Source organism: Urocitellus parryii, chromosome 2, assembly GCF_045843805.1.
Source record: "Urocitellus parryii isolate mUroPar1 chromosome 2, mUroPar1.hap1, whole genome shotgun sequence".
Lineage (NCBI taxonomy): Eukaryota > Metazoa > Chordata > Mammalia > Rodentia > Sciuridae > Urocitellus > Urocitellus parryii.
Window position 1 is genome coordinate 24,109,207 of NC_135532.1, and position 18,164 is coordinate 24,127,370.

General features: G+C 31.9%; 1 protein-coding gene across 8 annotated transcripts in view; it reads left to right on the plus strand.

The window, feature by feature from the left end:
• Positions 1 to 18,164, plus strand: part of Pan3 (poly(A) specific ribonuclease subunit PAN3) — a 134,077-nt gene that overhangs the window by 60,304 nt on the left and 55,609 nt on the right. For 7 of the 8 annotated variants that reach the window (XR_013343257.1, XM_026388357.2, XM_026388360.2 and 4 more), the window contains one exon: positions 4,107 to 4,254. Coding sequence is in view for 6 of the 8 variants with exons in the window: in XM_026388357.2 (XP_026244142.1) it covers positions 4,107 to 4,254 (148 nt within the window). In the remaining 2 variants the exon portion in view is untranslated. Of the gene's footprint in view, positions 1 to 4,106; positions 4,255 to 18,164 lie in introns of those variants that run through there. The other variant, XM_026388362.2, reaches the window with a different exon arrangement.

Consider the following 18,164-nt stretch of genomic DNA (forward strand, 5'->3'; position numbering starts at 1 on the left):
GTTAAATCTTAGTAAAGCTGTTAAGAAAAAGTTATCAGACCTAGGCGTGGCGGTACATGCCTGGTCCCAGGGACTGGAGACCGAGGAAGGAGGATTGCAAGTTCAAAGCCGGCCTTACAGCTTAGCAACACCCTGTCCCAAAGTTTAAAAATAATTTAAAAGAGTTAGGGATATGGATTAGTGGTTAAAGGCCCCTAGGTTCATTCTCCACTACCAGAAAAAAAGAAAAAGTCACCAGGTCGTGTTTTATTCAGAATAGACAGTTTAATGATATCTATTTATGAAGCCATTAAGGTAGGTAAAGCAAGCCAAGCTTATTATAAGGAGCCATACCATGGAAAGTATTTAATAGTTTTATATAAAAGTTGTGTGATTAAAAAAAAACAGTGTTTCAGAATATTCATAGTTTCTTAGTCATTTATCCCATTGCTGTGAGAATACATTTTCTCTAGACCCTTTTGTTGGTTGACATTTTAAATTGAAATGTTACATAATATCCTGTCTTCTACTTTTGTTCAATATAAACCTCTTCCTCTTTCTACCTAATGAAAAAAAATTTAATGGCTGCAGTTTTTATCTTATTGCACAGTTGCTTAATTTTTGGGTATCTTACTGTAGTCTTCTCTCTCTAGTGAAGTGTATCAGAATATTACATACTGAATTTTACTTTAAAAATACCAGTTTCTATGGAGTAGTAGAAAACCATAAAATTGTATTAAACATGAATTAAGACCTCATCAGAAAGTTACTGCATTTGTAAAAAGCCTTTGTTGATCATTTGTATATAGGCAATTATTAGTAGGGTTGGATGGGCTATCTGGATTGAAATGTCTCATTTAAGATATAATATTAATACAACAAGTGTCATTTTTGTAAGCCAAAGTCAAGGACTCTTGATTTAGGATATCTGTATCCAAAGGTTTCAGGTAGAGATTATATCCAAATGTTGGTGTCAGTTTGGAGACTTCTGGAAGCTCTTGGTAGTGTTTTTTTTTTTTTTTTCCCCACCACAAAAATTACAGGGTAAATTTAGGTGTATGGAAACTTAAAACTATATCTAAGTTTTATGTTTAGAAAAACATTTAGAACTGCTTTACAATATGAATACAAATTAGAATTTAAAATTGTGAATAGAAATTAGTACTTATATGTAAATTTTATTAAATTCAAAATCAATATTATATAGAAAAATCTAGGTAATTAGGAAGGGGATTTAAATATACTTTGTGGTACTGAGGATTCCACGTAGGTCTTTCCGCATGCTGGTCCAGCACTCTACCTCTAAACTACATCCCCAACCCAGGAAGGGATTATTTTAATCATAGGGTAGAAGTATTAAAAACTTCAATTTATTTGTTTCATGTATGTGGTAGTGTTGTCGAAGTAAGACAAATAATTTGCATAACTCAAGTTCTTGAGTCTTCCTAGATAGAACCTTTACCTTCTAAACATATCAGGAATAGTTTATTTTCTGAAAAATATTTTAATGTGATTGGTGTTATTTACCAGTTTTCACTTACATTCCCCAAAATTAACATGTTAAAGATGTATGCCTATGCTATTATGCTAAAAGATTTTTTATAGAATCTTATTTACATTTTAAGTCAGTAACATTATAAAGAAGTTTTTAAGAATGCATATTTTTATTGTTATTTTGAAGAAATTTTGCATGAAAATGTATCCTAGGTTAGATTTTAGTTTTCCATTATTTCTTTATTTTTGATAGTTCACTAATCTATGGTTAATTTATATTATCTGTTAGTAATAGCTCTGCTCTTTTATTCCTAGGTTTTGTTGTACCACCTAAATTCTATGTAATTTTTTCCTCCTGTTGCTTAAGTCCTTGTATCTTTTCTCCAATCCTAAGTGCTCACAGCAGAACAAAACAAACTCCGAACCACCCACTCAAGGGATAGTAAATAGGAAAGGAGGAAAGAGTTTAAATCCTTCTTTTGACTTCTTAATTTCAATTCACTGTTGGGTCAGTTTTTGGCATCTGTCGTTATTTAATCTCTGTAAGTTGCAATTTAGTGTGTAAATTTTAATAATGTCTACTCTAATAAATTTAGAAGCCCTTTAAAGTTTGTTATATTGACAGTTATGGACTTTTCCTTCCTTTTTTGGGTTTCTTAAAAATAGGCTTTCACCTGAGTGCAGTGGTGCACCCTTGTAATCCCAGTGGGTCCGGAGGCTGAGGCAGGAGGATCGTGAGTTCAATACCAGACTCAGCAATTTAGCAAGGCCCTAAGCAACTCAGTGAGACCCTGTCTCTAAATAAAAGTACAAAAAAGGGCCAAGGATGTGGCTCAGTGATTAAGTGCTGCCAAGTTTAATCCCTGGTACAAAAAAAAAAAAAAAAAAAAAAAAAAACAGAAGAAGAAAAGAAAAAAGCCTTTCAAAATAATTTAAAACGTGTGTAAGGTGGAAAACTCAGCTTTGAAATTAGTCTAGTCACTGAAATCATAGGGTTTGTGTGAAAAGCTAATGCTTATTTCTCAGGAAAATACTAAAAATGTTCATGTGTGTATCTGATTTCTCTTGTGTAGCTTTGTTATCTCCCTAGTAATCTTGTAATCCTGAAGTCCTCATCTTTTTTTGCACTCTGTTGCTAGGGTATCTGATTTTGATTTCTAAGAAGTTGGGGTTAACTAATACTCAAGAGCTCTGACTTATTTGTCTCATGTTAGAAGCCATTTGTTCCCTTATAATTAGAAAGTACTATGTAAGTAAAATGCAGTGGCTTGTTTTCTACTTTCTTTCTTTCTTTCTTTCTTTCTTTCATTTAAAGAACATGTCACTATATTTTTGAAAACTTGAGATTTTGAAGGATTGTTAAAACTATATTTATGTGATTTTAAAAAAGATATTTTCCCCCTTTGCAAAATATGTTTGGCTTGGACCTGATTATTGTTTTTTACAATTTTGTGTCTTAGATAATGGACTCAAAAATATCTGTAGTATATTTCATTTAAGCCTGGATTTAACATTTTTTTCTGAATTTTATTACTGTGTGTTTAATTTTAGATGGCTTATATATGCTAATATTTGTTTTAGAGTTTATAAATTAGGTTACCCTGTTGACTTGTTACCCTCTAAATTAGTATTTTGGACTCTTTCTACAATTTTTTTTAGTTGTAGATGAACACAGCACATCTATCTATCTATCTATTTATCTGTCTATCTATCTATTTAATGTGGTGCTGAGAATTGAACTCAGTGCCTCACACATAGTAGGCAAGCCCTCTACCACTGAGACACAACCCCATATTTTGAACTCTCGGTAGTTTAAAATGTCTTTCCTATCAAATAAGGAAGCTGTTCTTGGGTTGTATAGTAGTTCATCTTTTCATTGTCTGCCTCCTATGGAAATTCATCGTGGACAAAAACAGAGTTTTTATGAATTTGATATTAGATCTCTTAATGTTCTAGCAGCTCTTAGAGCCGGAGGTACTATCCTCCTTGAATATATCAGAAGTTGTATCATAGTACCACTACAAAAACTTTTCCCATGTAATCTCATGTAAAATATTTCTGATGTTTGTCATATGATTTTACTACACAGATATTGGGGCTTGTATTTATATTTACATGTATTTTTCTTGGGTCATGATTCCTCCCACGTGCCCCTCGCCCTTTGCTCTGTTACTTAAATACATGGCATAATATTGGGGAAATGTTTGTGCTTACAAAAAGGGAAGTGATTAATTTTGGAAGAAAGGTAATTTTGACCTTTATCCTGGTAGAAGTGGTTTAAAGATACTAAATTTGAAACTTGTTGCTCAGTTTTGAGGTAGTCTCAACTTCCCAGTTCTCTAAAATGTGTTAAAATAGTTAAGTAATGATGCATGCTTGACAAGTAAGGGCAGATTTTACATGTTACTGAGATTGAAATTCTGTAAAGCAAAGATTGACTTCCTCAAATTTGATGATCAAATTTCCTTTAGAATTGTAATCAATCTACACCAAAATGTGGAAACTAAAACACTAAAACCTTTCAATAAAATATTTTATTCAGTAAAGAAAACATTGTGGAGTAATGCCTAGTACATTCAATGTCTTTTTTGGGCCAAAAATGTGTTAACTTAATATATTTGATTTTTAAATAGACACCAAATCCTACTGCAAGCGAGTTTATTCCTAAAGGAGGATCAACCTCCAGGCTGAGTAACGTGTCCCAGTCAAATATATCTGCCTTCTCTCAAGTTTTCTCTCACCCTTCCATGGGAAGCCCTGCTACTGCTGGATTAGCACCGGGTAAGTTGAGTAACTATTTCCAGTGAGTTCCAGATATCAAATCTGTAAGCACCATTTGTTATTAATTTATAAGAACTGAAAATTGAATTGAATGATTCACTTTTGAACATTTTCTAAACTTTATGTTCTAGTTTTTTGGTACATAGACCACATATGTAGTTGAATTTTAAAGCAAAATTTAAATATAAATGAAATTACATATAAGAGTTTTAAAAGCACAAAAATAAATTTATGGAAGGAAAATGATTATTTAGGAAAAAAGCTCTGGACCTTGGTGTTTCCCTAGTGTTTTTAAAATTAATTATAATGTATTTTACTCAAAATTGAGGGACTGCAATGTGTGTTTATGACTCAAAACTCCTCCTTTTATACTAAATGTCTTAAAAAATATTCTCGATACATCTTTGGATGCATTACATTTCAGATGTTTGATTATGAATGCTATAAAATTGGTTTAGTATTACAAATAGTAATAGGAAACAGCTGTACTGCATTGCATCATGGATTTTTACATAAGGAAAACTACTTCTCAGTCATTTTCTTCCAAGTATGCCCATTATGGCAGAAGAATTTGAGCACTTGGACTCGAGGGTTCTGAGGCATAGCTCAAAGTGACCTTTTGAGAGACCTATGGCTCATTGAAGTCCTCTTTTAATTTCAAAATTCATGCAATTTTAAAATCTACTTTCTAACATTCATTTTAATGTAAAAATATTAAAAATGTCTTAGATAATTAAGATCATTGACCCTCATTGCTGTGTATCTTGATTTGGAAAGTAGACAAAATTGTACTGAATTCATAGTAAGTGTTGAGCAAGTTGTTACCCTGTAAAATGTTTGAGCTGCACACCCAAATTGTATTTCTAGAACCTGTTTTGGAAAATTGTCACTTGATCTTAGATGTTTTATAAAACAAACAAAATGAAATAGACACACTAAAAAAAAACCCAAAAGATATATTTAAATCTTTGCTGAAACTAGTACTGCCTCCAGGGCTATAGTCCAAGATACATAAATCTTGGTTTTGATAGTGATATCTAATTCAAGAGGAAGAATAAGAGAAGATTAAGTCAACTCTAGGGAACAGAGCAACTGTTTTAGCATATAAAGTATGAGCTTGTGTTACCCAGGGTAAATAACTACCTTATATTGTGAAGGATTTAACTAGTGCTTCCTTTTCCCCTCATTTTCTCTCTTGCTGTCCTCACTAGTGCCCACTCTCTTCTCCCTTGTTCCTTCATCATTTCTTCTACCATGGTGTTTTTCAGATTTCAGATAAATTTATAAACTTTCCCTTCTTGCCTAGAGAGCAGTGTCAGAATTGAATATCCCTGGTAGCCTAAAAGTTTTACTTGTAAGTAATGCACTTCTATGATATTTCTCCCATTGAGCTGTGCTCACATTAAAGAACATAATCTACATGTCAGCTATCCAGACTTTTGAATACTGTTAAAATTGAATAGTGTTAAAATTTACCATTTTATATATATATATATATATATATATAATATTTTTTAATGTACAATAATGGAATATATATGCCAATGAAAAATGTGGCTTTCTTAATAAGATGTTTTCTTGTCAGAAGTAAATACTTTGTTAGTATATTTGATCAGACTGTTTCAGGCTTGCCATTAAATTATAAAAGCCTGTTTTCATTTGCTTCCCCCCCTCATCCCCGCCCCCAAGTGTTCGGAATCAAATCAGAGCCTCATGCACGCTGGACACATACTCTTATCACTGAACTACATGCTCAGCCCTCCTAAAAAGTTTTTAAATAATGAGGAGTTGGAAATATTAAAGGGAATTTTAGATTTTGAAAATAGTTTTAAAAATCCGTTAATACATGTATTTGTTTAAGCTTTTTTGTCAGTAATATTAACTTGTTCATGGGTAGGTGTTTCAGTGCCCATTGGGCATCACAATTTAAATGTAGGGTCAAATTAATAAATTTTAAAACTAAATTAGTCGAGAAACTATTTACTCTTCTGTATGTCTCTAACGTAATCATCTATTTGATAGCAAAAGTAATCACTCTCTGGAACCTTTGGAAATGGGTCAATATATCATACTAAACACATTCTTGAATTCTTCTATTATCTCGAAAGTGTTTATTCACATGACAAACAGCTAAGTTAAAATATTTTCCAAATGGTGAATGGTTTTGCATTTGTTATTTCTTCATATTTTTTTCTTTTGTTTAACACTCGTTGGAGATGATCAAAGAAAAAACTTAAGTGTGCCATCCAGCTAGAAAACCATTTTACATTTTCAGTGTCTTCCATAACTTGTTACCTGCAAATATATTTTTTCAAGGGCAGGAAAGTTTCTTGACATTTCCATTTAAGGCTATAAGTTTACATTCCTTAGAGATGATATAATTTGTCTTTAATATTTCTAGTCTACTATAGTAGTAACACTACATTGATAATTTTGTTATAATTTTTTCTTTTGTTTTTAATTATCCCCCAAACTATTGCCCTTAAAAGTATGTGAAATTATTGTTTTTCATAAAAAGTATGAAACATTAAATATTTTGGCAATTATGTGAATTAGAGCAATATAATTTTTATTGTATAAAGAAATATATGTATCTAAATGTTTTTTGGCCAAAGGTATAAAAATATTTGAGCAAAGTTGAATTAGTCACTAAGATTTTTCATTTCTGAAAATTATAAGGAATAAAAGCATGTTTTATGTAGTGTAGGCGCTGAGTAAATAAAATTTCTTGTTTAAAATTTGTTTGGATCACTTAAAATATGCAGTTTTTTTTTAAATAAAAATATTTCAATGCAAAAAATAAAACTTAATAATTTAAAAATTATTGAATCTTAAAAATTATTTGACTCTATTCATAGCTAATTAGATTTAAAAGTAAGTGCTAAAGATATGTGATATGTTAAGTTTCTGTTGAATCTTATACAGTTATTTTATTCATTTTAATGTAAGAAATCAAGAACTGTGGACCTAGCTGTTTCATGTACATTTAACCTATGAATACTAACTACATTTATAAGTATCCTAGGTGATTTTTAAAAAACATTTAAGGCATGTTATTTACCTTGACCTTTATTGTCTTTGAGAGTCTGTACAGTTATATGTACATTCTTTTATTTGTAAATGTGCATTTTTCCCTGGTCATGGCATCTTCAGAGGTTCACAGCCTTCTAAGAGTTAGGAACAACAGGTTTAGCACACATAGCAAGATTAATATCCTGGCTGCTTTTTTAATAATACTTTAAGTAACACACAGTCTAAAGATAAATTCTACTAATACCTCTTGCATAGCAGAGCATTTTTAATAGATCATTAGAAATAAAATTATGCTATCATAAATATATGAAATAATAGTTTATGCTTTAATCTTCTCTGCCACAAAAAACAATTTAATATGAAAACTAAATGCTCCCTATTCTTTTTTCATCAAACATTTTCCTAAGAGTACTTTAATTTGTTAATAGACTTCGTAAGCCATGACTTAGTATACTTCTAATTATAGCAGCATTAAATTGATAGTTCCACAGTATGTTTAAAAGTAAGAGAGGCAAGCAACACCATCAGCATAAATTTCTGGATAGTGTGCTTGATCCATCATCTGCTTTCATTAACAGTTGTGACACAGGAATTGAATTTATTCTGTTTGATTATGAGCATTTAGGAGGGGCAGAGATGAGTCCTTAAATATGAAAATGTTACCTTTGATGTATAAATTTTAAAAAAGAGCTCTACTGACTTTAGCATTTTCAAATATTCATTCCTTCAAGATAAGGACAGTGCAGATTTTTGGACCATTCCTTATATAAATAAATTTCATGTGATTGATTTGGGGAGAATAATAATTATGATATTAAACTTAGCATCATCATTATTTGTTTTCATTTATTGTCAGTTTCATTGTAGGTTTTGTTTTCCTCCTCCTTGTTTTTGCCATTCTAGGAATCAAACCCAGGGCCACATACATGCTAGGCAAGTGTTCTACCACAAAGCTATATCCCCAACCCTGTTTCTTTGAGGGGGAAAAAAAAACTCAAGAAGGAAAATTTTATGTTCTTAATCCAATTTTTTTGAAGTATTAAACAATCATTTAGTATGTAGTTTTGACAGTGATGGTGTCAAATTGATCGGCAAAATTTGCTAATATTGTTATTTTTATTTTAATCTTGGGAAAGGTATGGGAGAAAAAGGGGAAGAAAAGAGGAAAAGGAGAAATGAATATTTAATACTCATTCTTACTCAGAAATACTAAAATATTTCAAAATATTTTATAAATGGAAATGTTAAAAATAGTCTATTTGTATGATGTTGAAGGTTTTGGTAAGAAGATCCCTTTTAGTTTTTAAAGTTCTATAGTAAATAAATGATACAATTTTGTGATTTATTAATTCTCTGGCATTTCATATTATAAGATGAGGAAATGAGATTAAGTTAATCAAAATTGCATAGTAGTAAGCTTAGGCAGTAAGTAATCTGCTATTGGTCATTAACCTAGGTGAAAACTTTGAGATTTAGTAGTGGCAGTTTAAGGTGGCATTCTTGACAAATTATCATCTATTTTGTGATTAGTAACTTATAGTAATAAAGAATTCATTAGCTCCAAAGGTTCTCCAGTTGGATTAAAATAGTTTTGTATTATGCTGAGCTAAATTCTGTCTGTCTTCCATTCACTGCTACTTGTTCTTCCTTTTTTTGTTGTTGAATGGAACTTTCTACGATTGTAAGTTATTTTCTTCTTTAGACTAGTTCTGCATATGTGTTTGTTCATAAAACTGATCTAAGACTGAAAGAGAATATGCCAAACCTGAGGAAAATATTATTTAATAAGTCGCATAGGTAAAACATTGTGAACTGGGCAGATGATAAGGACTTGAACACTAGTGTGAGTAAAATAAAATCTACAGATATGTCTACTAAAACTGTATTAGTGATTTTTGAGATCCAGTTAATGAATATACCATTGGGAAAGTAGAAAATTTCCAATAGGGTGTATCTATGGTTTTTGCAGTATATCTAAGCTAATATTAAAAATTTCATTGTATATCTAAGGCTGTACATTAAGGCATTCAAAAACACCATAAGCTCTTGATTATTTTGTGTTTATTAATTGATATTATTTTTGAAAATAAAAATTGTAGAAATATGTAGTTATTAAACATCACCATGTTGAATATGGAATAACTATTAACAGATTTTCTTGTGATTAGGTTTTGAGAGCCCACCATTAAATTGATTCTGTGGGATAATTAAGTAATTCTGCTATAAATTTATTTTGATAATTCAGTCTGAACTGATTTCTCTGAATTGTTTTTGTAATTTTAATAGAAGTAGTTTAGCATTAAAATATGCTTGAAATGGCTTTGTATATTTATCTAGATTTCAAGGCATATTACAAATTCCTTAAGAAGAAAGGACCATGGCATTTCTCATTTGGAGCAAATTTAGGTGTGAATGGTGCTTAATAAATGCTCACTCACTTAGTAAAAGTTTATTTTTGTCTTGGGAAATAATTTTTTTAATTGGTGCATATTTCTTAAGTACAGGGAATTTTAATGACTGAGTAAACCTCTTTGAAAAACTTCTAAAAACTGCTAATCATTTTAAAAGTAATTTTAATTATTATTTTAAAATTGCATGTTTCCATTTTTTTATAACTATTTGTTTTTCAGGTATGTTCAGCAGACTCACTCAAACCTTTCAAAGTTCTCTAGCTTGAGAATTCTTTTACACCTTAAAATATAAGTTTGGAAAATTAATTATTTTATCATTAAGATTAGGAGTCTCCAATGTTTTTGTTGTTCTTTTGTTTTGTTTTTTGATGAGGAGCTTTTCATTGCACTATAATGTTGAGCTCGTCCCTTAGGGGTTGCTCTGTTTATGCATGTGTATGGATACAGACTGTAATGTCCCAGGGAAGGTTGTTAATAGTAGAATTGTAGGAGTGTAACAAGGTTGGGAATGCCAGCTGTCTATATTCCCATCCCAGTTGGGAATTTCAGGAAACTGAGGCAAGACGTTTATGACGCAGAGGGGGATATGGCTGCTGGCAGCTGGCTTGGAGACCTGTCAGGTAAGGCTTAAACAGTTACCGGTAGATAAGATTCTGCTGGTTGGGGAATCTTTGGTTAAATTGTCCTATTAGGTTTCAGAGTTCTTCCTGTTTAAATCACATTGTTATGGCTGTCTTATTCCATAATTAGTGGGTAGGGGCTGGATGGGAAGTGGGTAGGTGTTCCCTTTAACCATAGGTTACAGATTCAGTGATCTACAACTGCAGCAAAATCTTCCTGCGGCTCTGGGACTGCTTTCATTGGATTGTGACTGGATGGCCTTTAGAAAAAACGTGGTACCAGTTCTTCAGCTAAAGTGGCTGTGGTTTCCATATACCACTTGGTGTTTTTGTTTTAGAGTCTTTATTTCTTCTGTAAGAAGATATTATTAAATGATTTTTTAAAAGTCTTCCAAATCTAAAATTCCATTGTTTAGTGACACGTGGATCAGTAAACAGTTATGAAGATGGTGATGAGAAATAGAAAAAAAAAGAGAGAGTGTGAGTTTGTATTAGACTTAAATGGAATTTTAAATAGCAGATAGATTTCCTTGTAAATAGAAAATCCTGTGACGTCTACTTGTATTTCATAGGTGGAGATGTATAAGGGAATTATGTTTTAGCAATATAAAATTAGAGCCTGGAGTGAATCAGTTTGTTGTAGTGGTTCTGAATGAACAGAAAGAACATGTAAATGCCCAAGAATGTTTGTGATTCTTAGCTGAATGTGGAGAATTAAAAGTCGGCTCTTCTCACCTCCACAGTCTCCCCTGACCTCTACTTTAATCAGATAGCCGCAGGGATTATTTCTTCTCTAACTTTTGGCTCAACAATACCTATGGCATTTTAGGTTCCCAGTGGACAGATAGTGTTGGTGAATAAATGCTCTAGGCTGTGTGTTACATGTATACTTCGGAGTGACCCTCTAATTCTGTTAGAATATATAGCTGCTTCTACTACTTGAATTATTCCTTGAATTATTCTTAGCTCAACTTACTGTGTCTTTGAGATGTGTAGTTTTCCTAGAATAGGGAATGTGAGAAGGGAATTAGTAAAAGGAGAGTTATTTTAAAGCCTCTAATGTACGTGGGCATGTAAATCATAAATAACCATGAGTGCTAGCAAAATCCCAGATGTGCCAGTATTTATGGTGATATGTTTAGTTCTGGATTTTTCAGTCATGAATCTGTTAACATGTTGATATGTTTGAAATAAAATGTTTTCTTATGATTTCCTAAGTGTTTTCTCTTAATTAGATGTTATTATGCAGATTTTAGAATGGTGTTTCTATAAAAAGTAATTTGTAGTAAATAGTCACTTGAAGGATGGGGTAATGGGTGATATACCTTTGAAAAAAACTGTATAGATCAAAAGGATATTGATATACTTTTAGTCATCAGTTGCTCTCTAAGCCATAGTTAACTGGGCCATAATCTTATTGCCCACTGTGAAGTATTGTTAGGTTAAACAGCCACAACATATCGATCCTAAATGTAGAGGGTAAACATGTCAAAATTAATTTTTTGTTTTAATAACAGTTCAGGACAGATATACAGATCAGCTAGGATGTCCTTTACATAGCTTATTAGGACCCAGGTCAAGTGGCTTCTTAGCATTTTTCCAGTCAGAAGGGAGAAAGCAATGAGGAACGTGAATGGATTTTTGTTGCTTTAAATAACTAGACTTTGTTTTCAGTTGATCTTGGTTATTTCATGGATATGCATTTTGAGTTATTATCTCACATCTTCTAAAAATATATATGTATTTAATCTTTTTGTTGTTGTTGTTTATTTATTTTTTATGTGGTGATGGGGATAAACCCAGGGCCTCATGCATACTAGGACAAGTGCTGTACCACCGAGCTATCTCCCTGGCCCTCATTTACATCTTTTGAATCTTTTTTTTTTTTTTTTAAAAGCTCATCATCACCTCCTATGCCACTAAATTGCTGAGACTGGCCTCGAACTTTGTGGTCCTCCTACCTTAGCCTTCCAAGTGGCTGGTATTATATATGTGTACCCCACATCCAACTTATCCTGTACCTACTTTAAGAACATCAACAGAGCAGCTACAGTAACCAGTTTATCTAGCATCAAGGAACATGAATCTTTTCAAGATATTTGATTTTTTTTTAATATCAGAAGCTTTGGGTTTTAGTATTTAGGACTTTGTATTTTTACCAATTTTCTACTAGAAAGGTTGCCAAAATTTATAGTATTCTCTTGCTTCCCCCAAAAAATCATCTTTTGTGATGACACATTCTCAACACTATGTGCCTTCTTAATTGTACTGAACCAAAATACAATTGATATTTTTTAGGTATCCAGATTTATAGAGCAGTTTGTTTTAATATTACTTATTTAAGTTCTTTATCCTTTTCATGGGCCTTCTTCCCCAAGGTATTAGATTATAATTCCTCGAAGGTAAGGATTTTCTCTTGCCTCTGAATCTTATAGTACCTGAAAGCATTGTGTATTGTGTGAATCGCCATACTCAGGAAAGTTTTTTAGATCTACTTTTGAGTTCTTTATGGCTTTTTATTGATGACTGTTGTACTCTTAGTATTCTTTCCTCAAACATAAGATTCTCAAATTTGAGAGTTCATCATAATTAACCGGAGGCTTGTTAAAACCCAGTGCTTGCTGAATCCCATTCCCAGTTTCTGACTTAGAAGGCCTGGATGAATTTCTTTAATGTGTTCCTAGCCGATGCTGTTTCTTGTCCTGGGACTTCATTTTAAGAACAAGTGCTCTGCTTAAGGCTTTATCCAGTCCTCTACTCCTTCCTAAAAACCCTTTTTCTCTTAGTCTGTTGAGGGCTAAGAGCACAAACACATCTTTTAATACTTTTTTATTTTTTTCTTTTAAAATAAGAGAAAGGTGGGATAGGGAAGATTTAAGAGAAAGGGAGAATACTGGGGAATGATATTGGCCTAATTATATCATTACATCATGTGCATATACAAATATGTAACAGCAAATTCTGCCATTTTGTACAATTATAATTAACCAATAAAAAATAGGGCCAATAAAAAAAAAGGGTTTGAATTGTTGACTGTGAGTAAGGTAACAAGACCTTTCAATTATCCTTTGGCTGAGGCTTGTTTTGCTTCATTTCTGGTTCATGTCTGTGTTCTACACTGAGATTCTTGTTGAATTTATTGTTGTGGTAACCACTGAAGCACAATCAGGATCATAAATATAAATTGAATAAAATTGGGCCATTGGAATTTCTTCTGCTTTGGTGACATCAGTGCGCAAAAATAATGTAAATTAATTATTATATTATGTCTTCTAATAAGTTTTCTAGAGTACTTAGAAATTGAGTAGCAGAAGTACTGTGGCTAGTTAATATTTTAAACCCTATGGGTCTGGAGCTAATAGTCAAATATCTTTTATTTACATGTGGCATTTTAAAGTGTATGCTTTACACCTATTACAGAAAAGAAACAACTACAACATAAACATAAAACTGTCATAAAATATTGACTAAATTTGTACTTAAAGAAATGAGAGAGTGTTTATTAATTCAATCATAATGCTTTTTTTTCATTTTTTCCTGGTGCTGGGGATTAAACCCAGGGCCATGTGTATGCTAGGCAAGTGCTTTACTACTATGTGCATTCCCAGACCTCACAACATTTTCTTGAAGTCAGATTGTAATTTTTGTTTTTAATTACTTAAAAACTTGTATTCATATGACAGGAATCCAAAATTAAAATGGCTTTTTTTTTTATACTGGGGAGTAAACCAGGGGTGCTTAATCACTGAACTATATCCCAGCCTTTTTATTTTTTATTTTAAGACAGGGTTTTGCTAAATTGTTTAGGGCTTTGCTATGTTTCTGAGGCTGGCTTTAAATTTTCAATCCTCCTCTTGCCTTAGCTTCCCAAGTCACTGGGATTTCAGGCATGTGCCACCATATCCGACTTTTTCACATTACTTTTTATGAATATTTATAATTAATCTTCATAATCAGACACTTGGAGCAAGATTTTTGTCTTTTTTTTTCAGTTATAGATGGACACAATACCTTTATTTTATTTATTCATTTTATGTGGTACTGAGGATTGAACCCAGTGCCTCTCACGTGCAAGGCAAGCGTTCAACCACTAACCCACAATCCCAGGCCTTTGGAGCAAATTTGGAGCAAGCTTTTTGTTTATAAACAAAGCAGTGTAATTTATTACTATGAATGAAGGATACTGTGTACTCCTAGATATTTTTCATATTGCTTAGGAAGAAAAAAGACCACAGTTCTTTTAATACAAAAAGTGAATTTTTTACCTAAAAACTCTTCTTTCCCTGTTTTGTTTTGATCTTTTGTTTAAATAATCTAAATTATGAATGAAAAGAGTGTCACCATTGAAAAGGCTAGGAAAGATTCTATCATTTGAGGTCCTTTGGTTGAGTTTGGGGATAGACAGGTAGGTCACCATTCTGTTTGTCCAAATATTATACTGACCAAAGTGAGTTAATTACCACACAGCCTAGGGGAGTAAAGTTCTTAAAATTAAGTTTAATTTAATGAAAACTCTAACAGTAGTTTTTTAAAAAGTGGGAAAAGTGGACAAGTTAATCAGATATTTAGGGATTTAGGGTCTGCATTTTACAGGTATTCAATATTTTAATATTTGTTGAGGTAGTAACATTTTCATCTGAAAATGATGCTATTGACAGAGGCAAGGCTGAATTTAAACTCCAGGGAAGATCACTGTGTGGAGCTGTGGGAAAGAAAGTGAGAGTACAGACTTGATCTCCATCCAATATAATTGAGGAGTGTGTGGTTGATAAAATTTAAGTAAATTTGTACAAAGAACTGAAAGTATTTGCTTTTGATCAATGTGATTAAATATATTTTGAGAGAAAGCCTTTTCATTTTATTAATGTTCACAATGTTTCCTCTGTAGTCCACATAATCATCTATCATGAATAGATATTCAGCCATATTATATAAATCAGTTGCTGATATTTTTTAGTGAGAAACCAGAGAAGGAAACCAAGTTGCACTTTTTTGACCAGATCCGTGTGCCTTCTATTAGCATTTTATGTTTTAAGAAAAGTAAATAATATTTTATGGGAATGTGTTGAAATTTGTCCTTTTTTTTATTCATATGGGTCTGGGGCTCAGTAGTAGAGCAATCGCCTTGTGTGTGTGAGGTGCTGGGTTCCGATCCTCAGAACCACATAAAAATAAATTTTAAAAATAAAGGTATTGTATCCAACTACCAATTTAAATATATATATATAATATTTTTATAATTTTTAAAATGATTCATGGTGTTATAATTGGATGTTACTGGTATACAGTAATTAGATAAGCATTTTAAACTTTTCCTGTATATTTGCCTACAGATGAAAAGGACCTGAGTTCTTTTTTACTTCAGTTAACTTGTTACATATATTTGTATATAGAAGACGAAATTCTAGTAGCTTCAACTTTATAAAAAGAAAACTGTGTAAAATGCATACTTCCTTCAGAATCTAATTTTCATACATGTAAAAACAAATAATATCCACAAAATTAGGCATACATATAGGAAGAATCAGAGCAAGTACTTGGGTAAGGGACCTTTTAATTTGAATTCTGGGAAAAACCTTTATCCAAAAAAAATTTTTTAAAATACTTCTTTATATTGGGTTTAAGCTATAATACATTAACAAGAAAATGACATTTATAAGTAAGATCTATGAGGAAATCATGCCTCTATGAAATAATAATCTGTGAGTGAGCATATATCTTCACTGTCATTTTTACAGAATGAGTTGTTTTTTTTTTTTTTTTTTAGATTTGGCCCATTCTAAAACTTAACTGAATTTACAGATTAGAATTCTGTTTTCTTATTGTTTTTTTTTTTAATGGTTGTCCACATGCATGTAGTTAAGCTGGAATATTAAAATTTTTTAAAATTCTCAAAGGCAAATGTATTGATGTAATTGGAAAAATTCATAGCTAGTAGCTTTGTATGGTTGTTTTTGTTAATTCTTAAGTAAAAATAGAATAAAAGTTGTACTAAATAATTTCACATGCCCTTTCCTAAATTTATTAATAATAAAAACAAATCTCAATTTAAATTAAAAACTACATAATAGATAATTGAAGTTTTGAAGGATGTATTTCTTATGTGCTTATATTCCATATGCATTTTGATCTCTTCTGTAGAGGAGGGTTTTTTTTTTTGTTTGTTTGTTTTTAATTTGCTCAAGTGCATTGTTTCTTAATGCTTTAGGAAGAAGCAGTCATTGGAATTGACTTCATTCCTTTGGAGGAAAAATATATTATGTGGTTTGTGATCATTTTTTTATGTTGCAGATTAATTTTGTGTTTTGAATATTATATGTATTCCTTGAGGAAGATTTAGAGCTACCTCAGGATGTCATAAAATCAGAGTAGAGTTGAAATAGGCTTTCATAGGCAAACATCAGGTTGATAATCTTTCTGAAATCTACCTAATTTCCCTAATGTGAGAGCTCTGAATTTTTCATCTTTATTCGTATAAAAAGAATATAGTTGTTATATGAAAACTTTGGTTCGTCAAAAGTAATATATTTTAATAGAAATATGTAGTTTTGGATTAAATAAAATGACTTAGTAAAATAAGTAAAATGTCCTCAACTTTTTAAATGTCAAAAATTTTTGAGAAATTTAAAGTTTTGTTGAGGGTTTTTTACTTCTCAACTACTGAAGATAATTTTGTATGCATCTATGTTCACAGGAAAGAAGATTATTACTCCATGGAGAACTGGCTTGGAGAAACTTTTAAGCATATTTGTAGATTGGGTTTCATCATAAATTGATACTGTGTTTAAACCAAAATCAGTGGGGAATATGATCCCACCCTCAAAAAAAAAAATGATCTGTTTGAAACATAATTTGGAAGAGTAATTTTCTCTCTCTCTTTTGCCATTTTAATAATTTGGGGGCTGGGGTTGTGGCTCAAGTGGTATTGCACTGCCATGCCCTGGCATGTGCCAGGCACTGGGTTCGATCCTCAGCACCACTTAAAAAAAATAAATAAAGATATTGTGTCCATCTAAAACAAAAAAAAATATTTAAAATATTAATAATAATGATTTAAGCTTTCAATACTAGTGTACAATAAGACAAAGTTCTTGCAGAGTTTAGTTATGTTCATGAAGTATTTCTGACTTTAATGGATTTCTCTCATGGCTTGAACCATTAATACTAGAAATGGTGAATTAAAATTTCACAAAAATTGGGCTGGGGATGTGGCTCAAGCGGTAGCGCGCTCACCTGGCATGCGTGCGGCCCGGGTTCAATCCTCAGCACCACATACAGACAAAGATGTTGTGTCTGCCGAAAACTAAAAAATTAAAAAAAAAAAAATTTCACAAAAATTAACTTGGCTCACTGTTAATCTTTTAATAATTTACCAAGGATGCATAGCACCATTTCCTAAGATGCTTTTAAAATGTACATTCTTTGCCTGGTATGGTGGTTATTCCAACTATTTGGGAGGCTGAGGCAAGAGGATCGAAAGTTTGAGTCCATCTTGGTTGAGACTGCATCTCAAAATAAAAGGGACTGGGGATATAACTCAGTGATAGAGTATCTTACCTAGCGTGCACCAGGCCTTGGGTTCAATTCCTACTACTGCTTCATCCCCAGAAGAAAGTACATTTTTAACTTGTTTCCCACTTAAATTTACCAATTTTATTTCTCACACAGATCCTTCTTGTTCTTTCTCTCCATTTCTGCACATGTCTGTTTTATGAAGTCTTTTAGGTAATTCTAATGCCCAATCCTTGCTAAGAACTGGTGCCTTAGGAAGGTTGGGGCAGTGGAGAATCCACTAGTCTTGATACAAGGACGGGGAACTTTACTTTCTTTTCCATATGTTTATTGA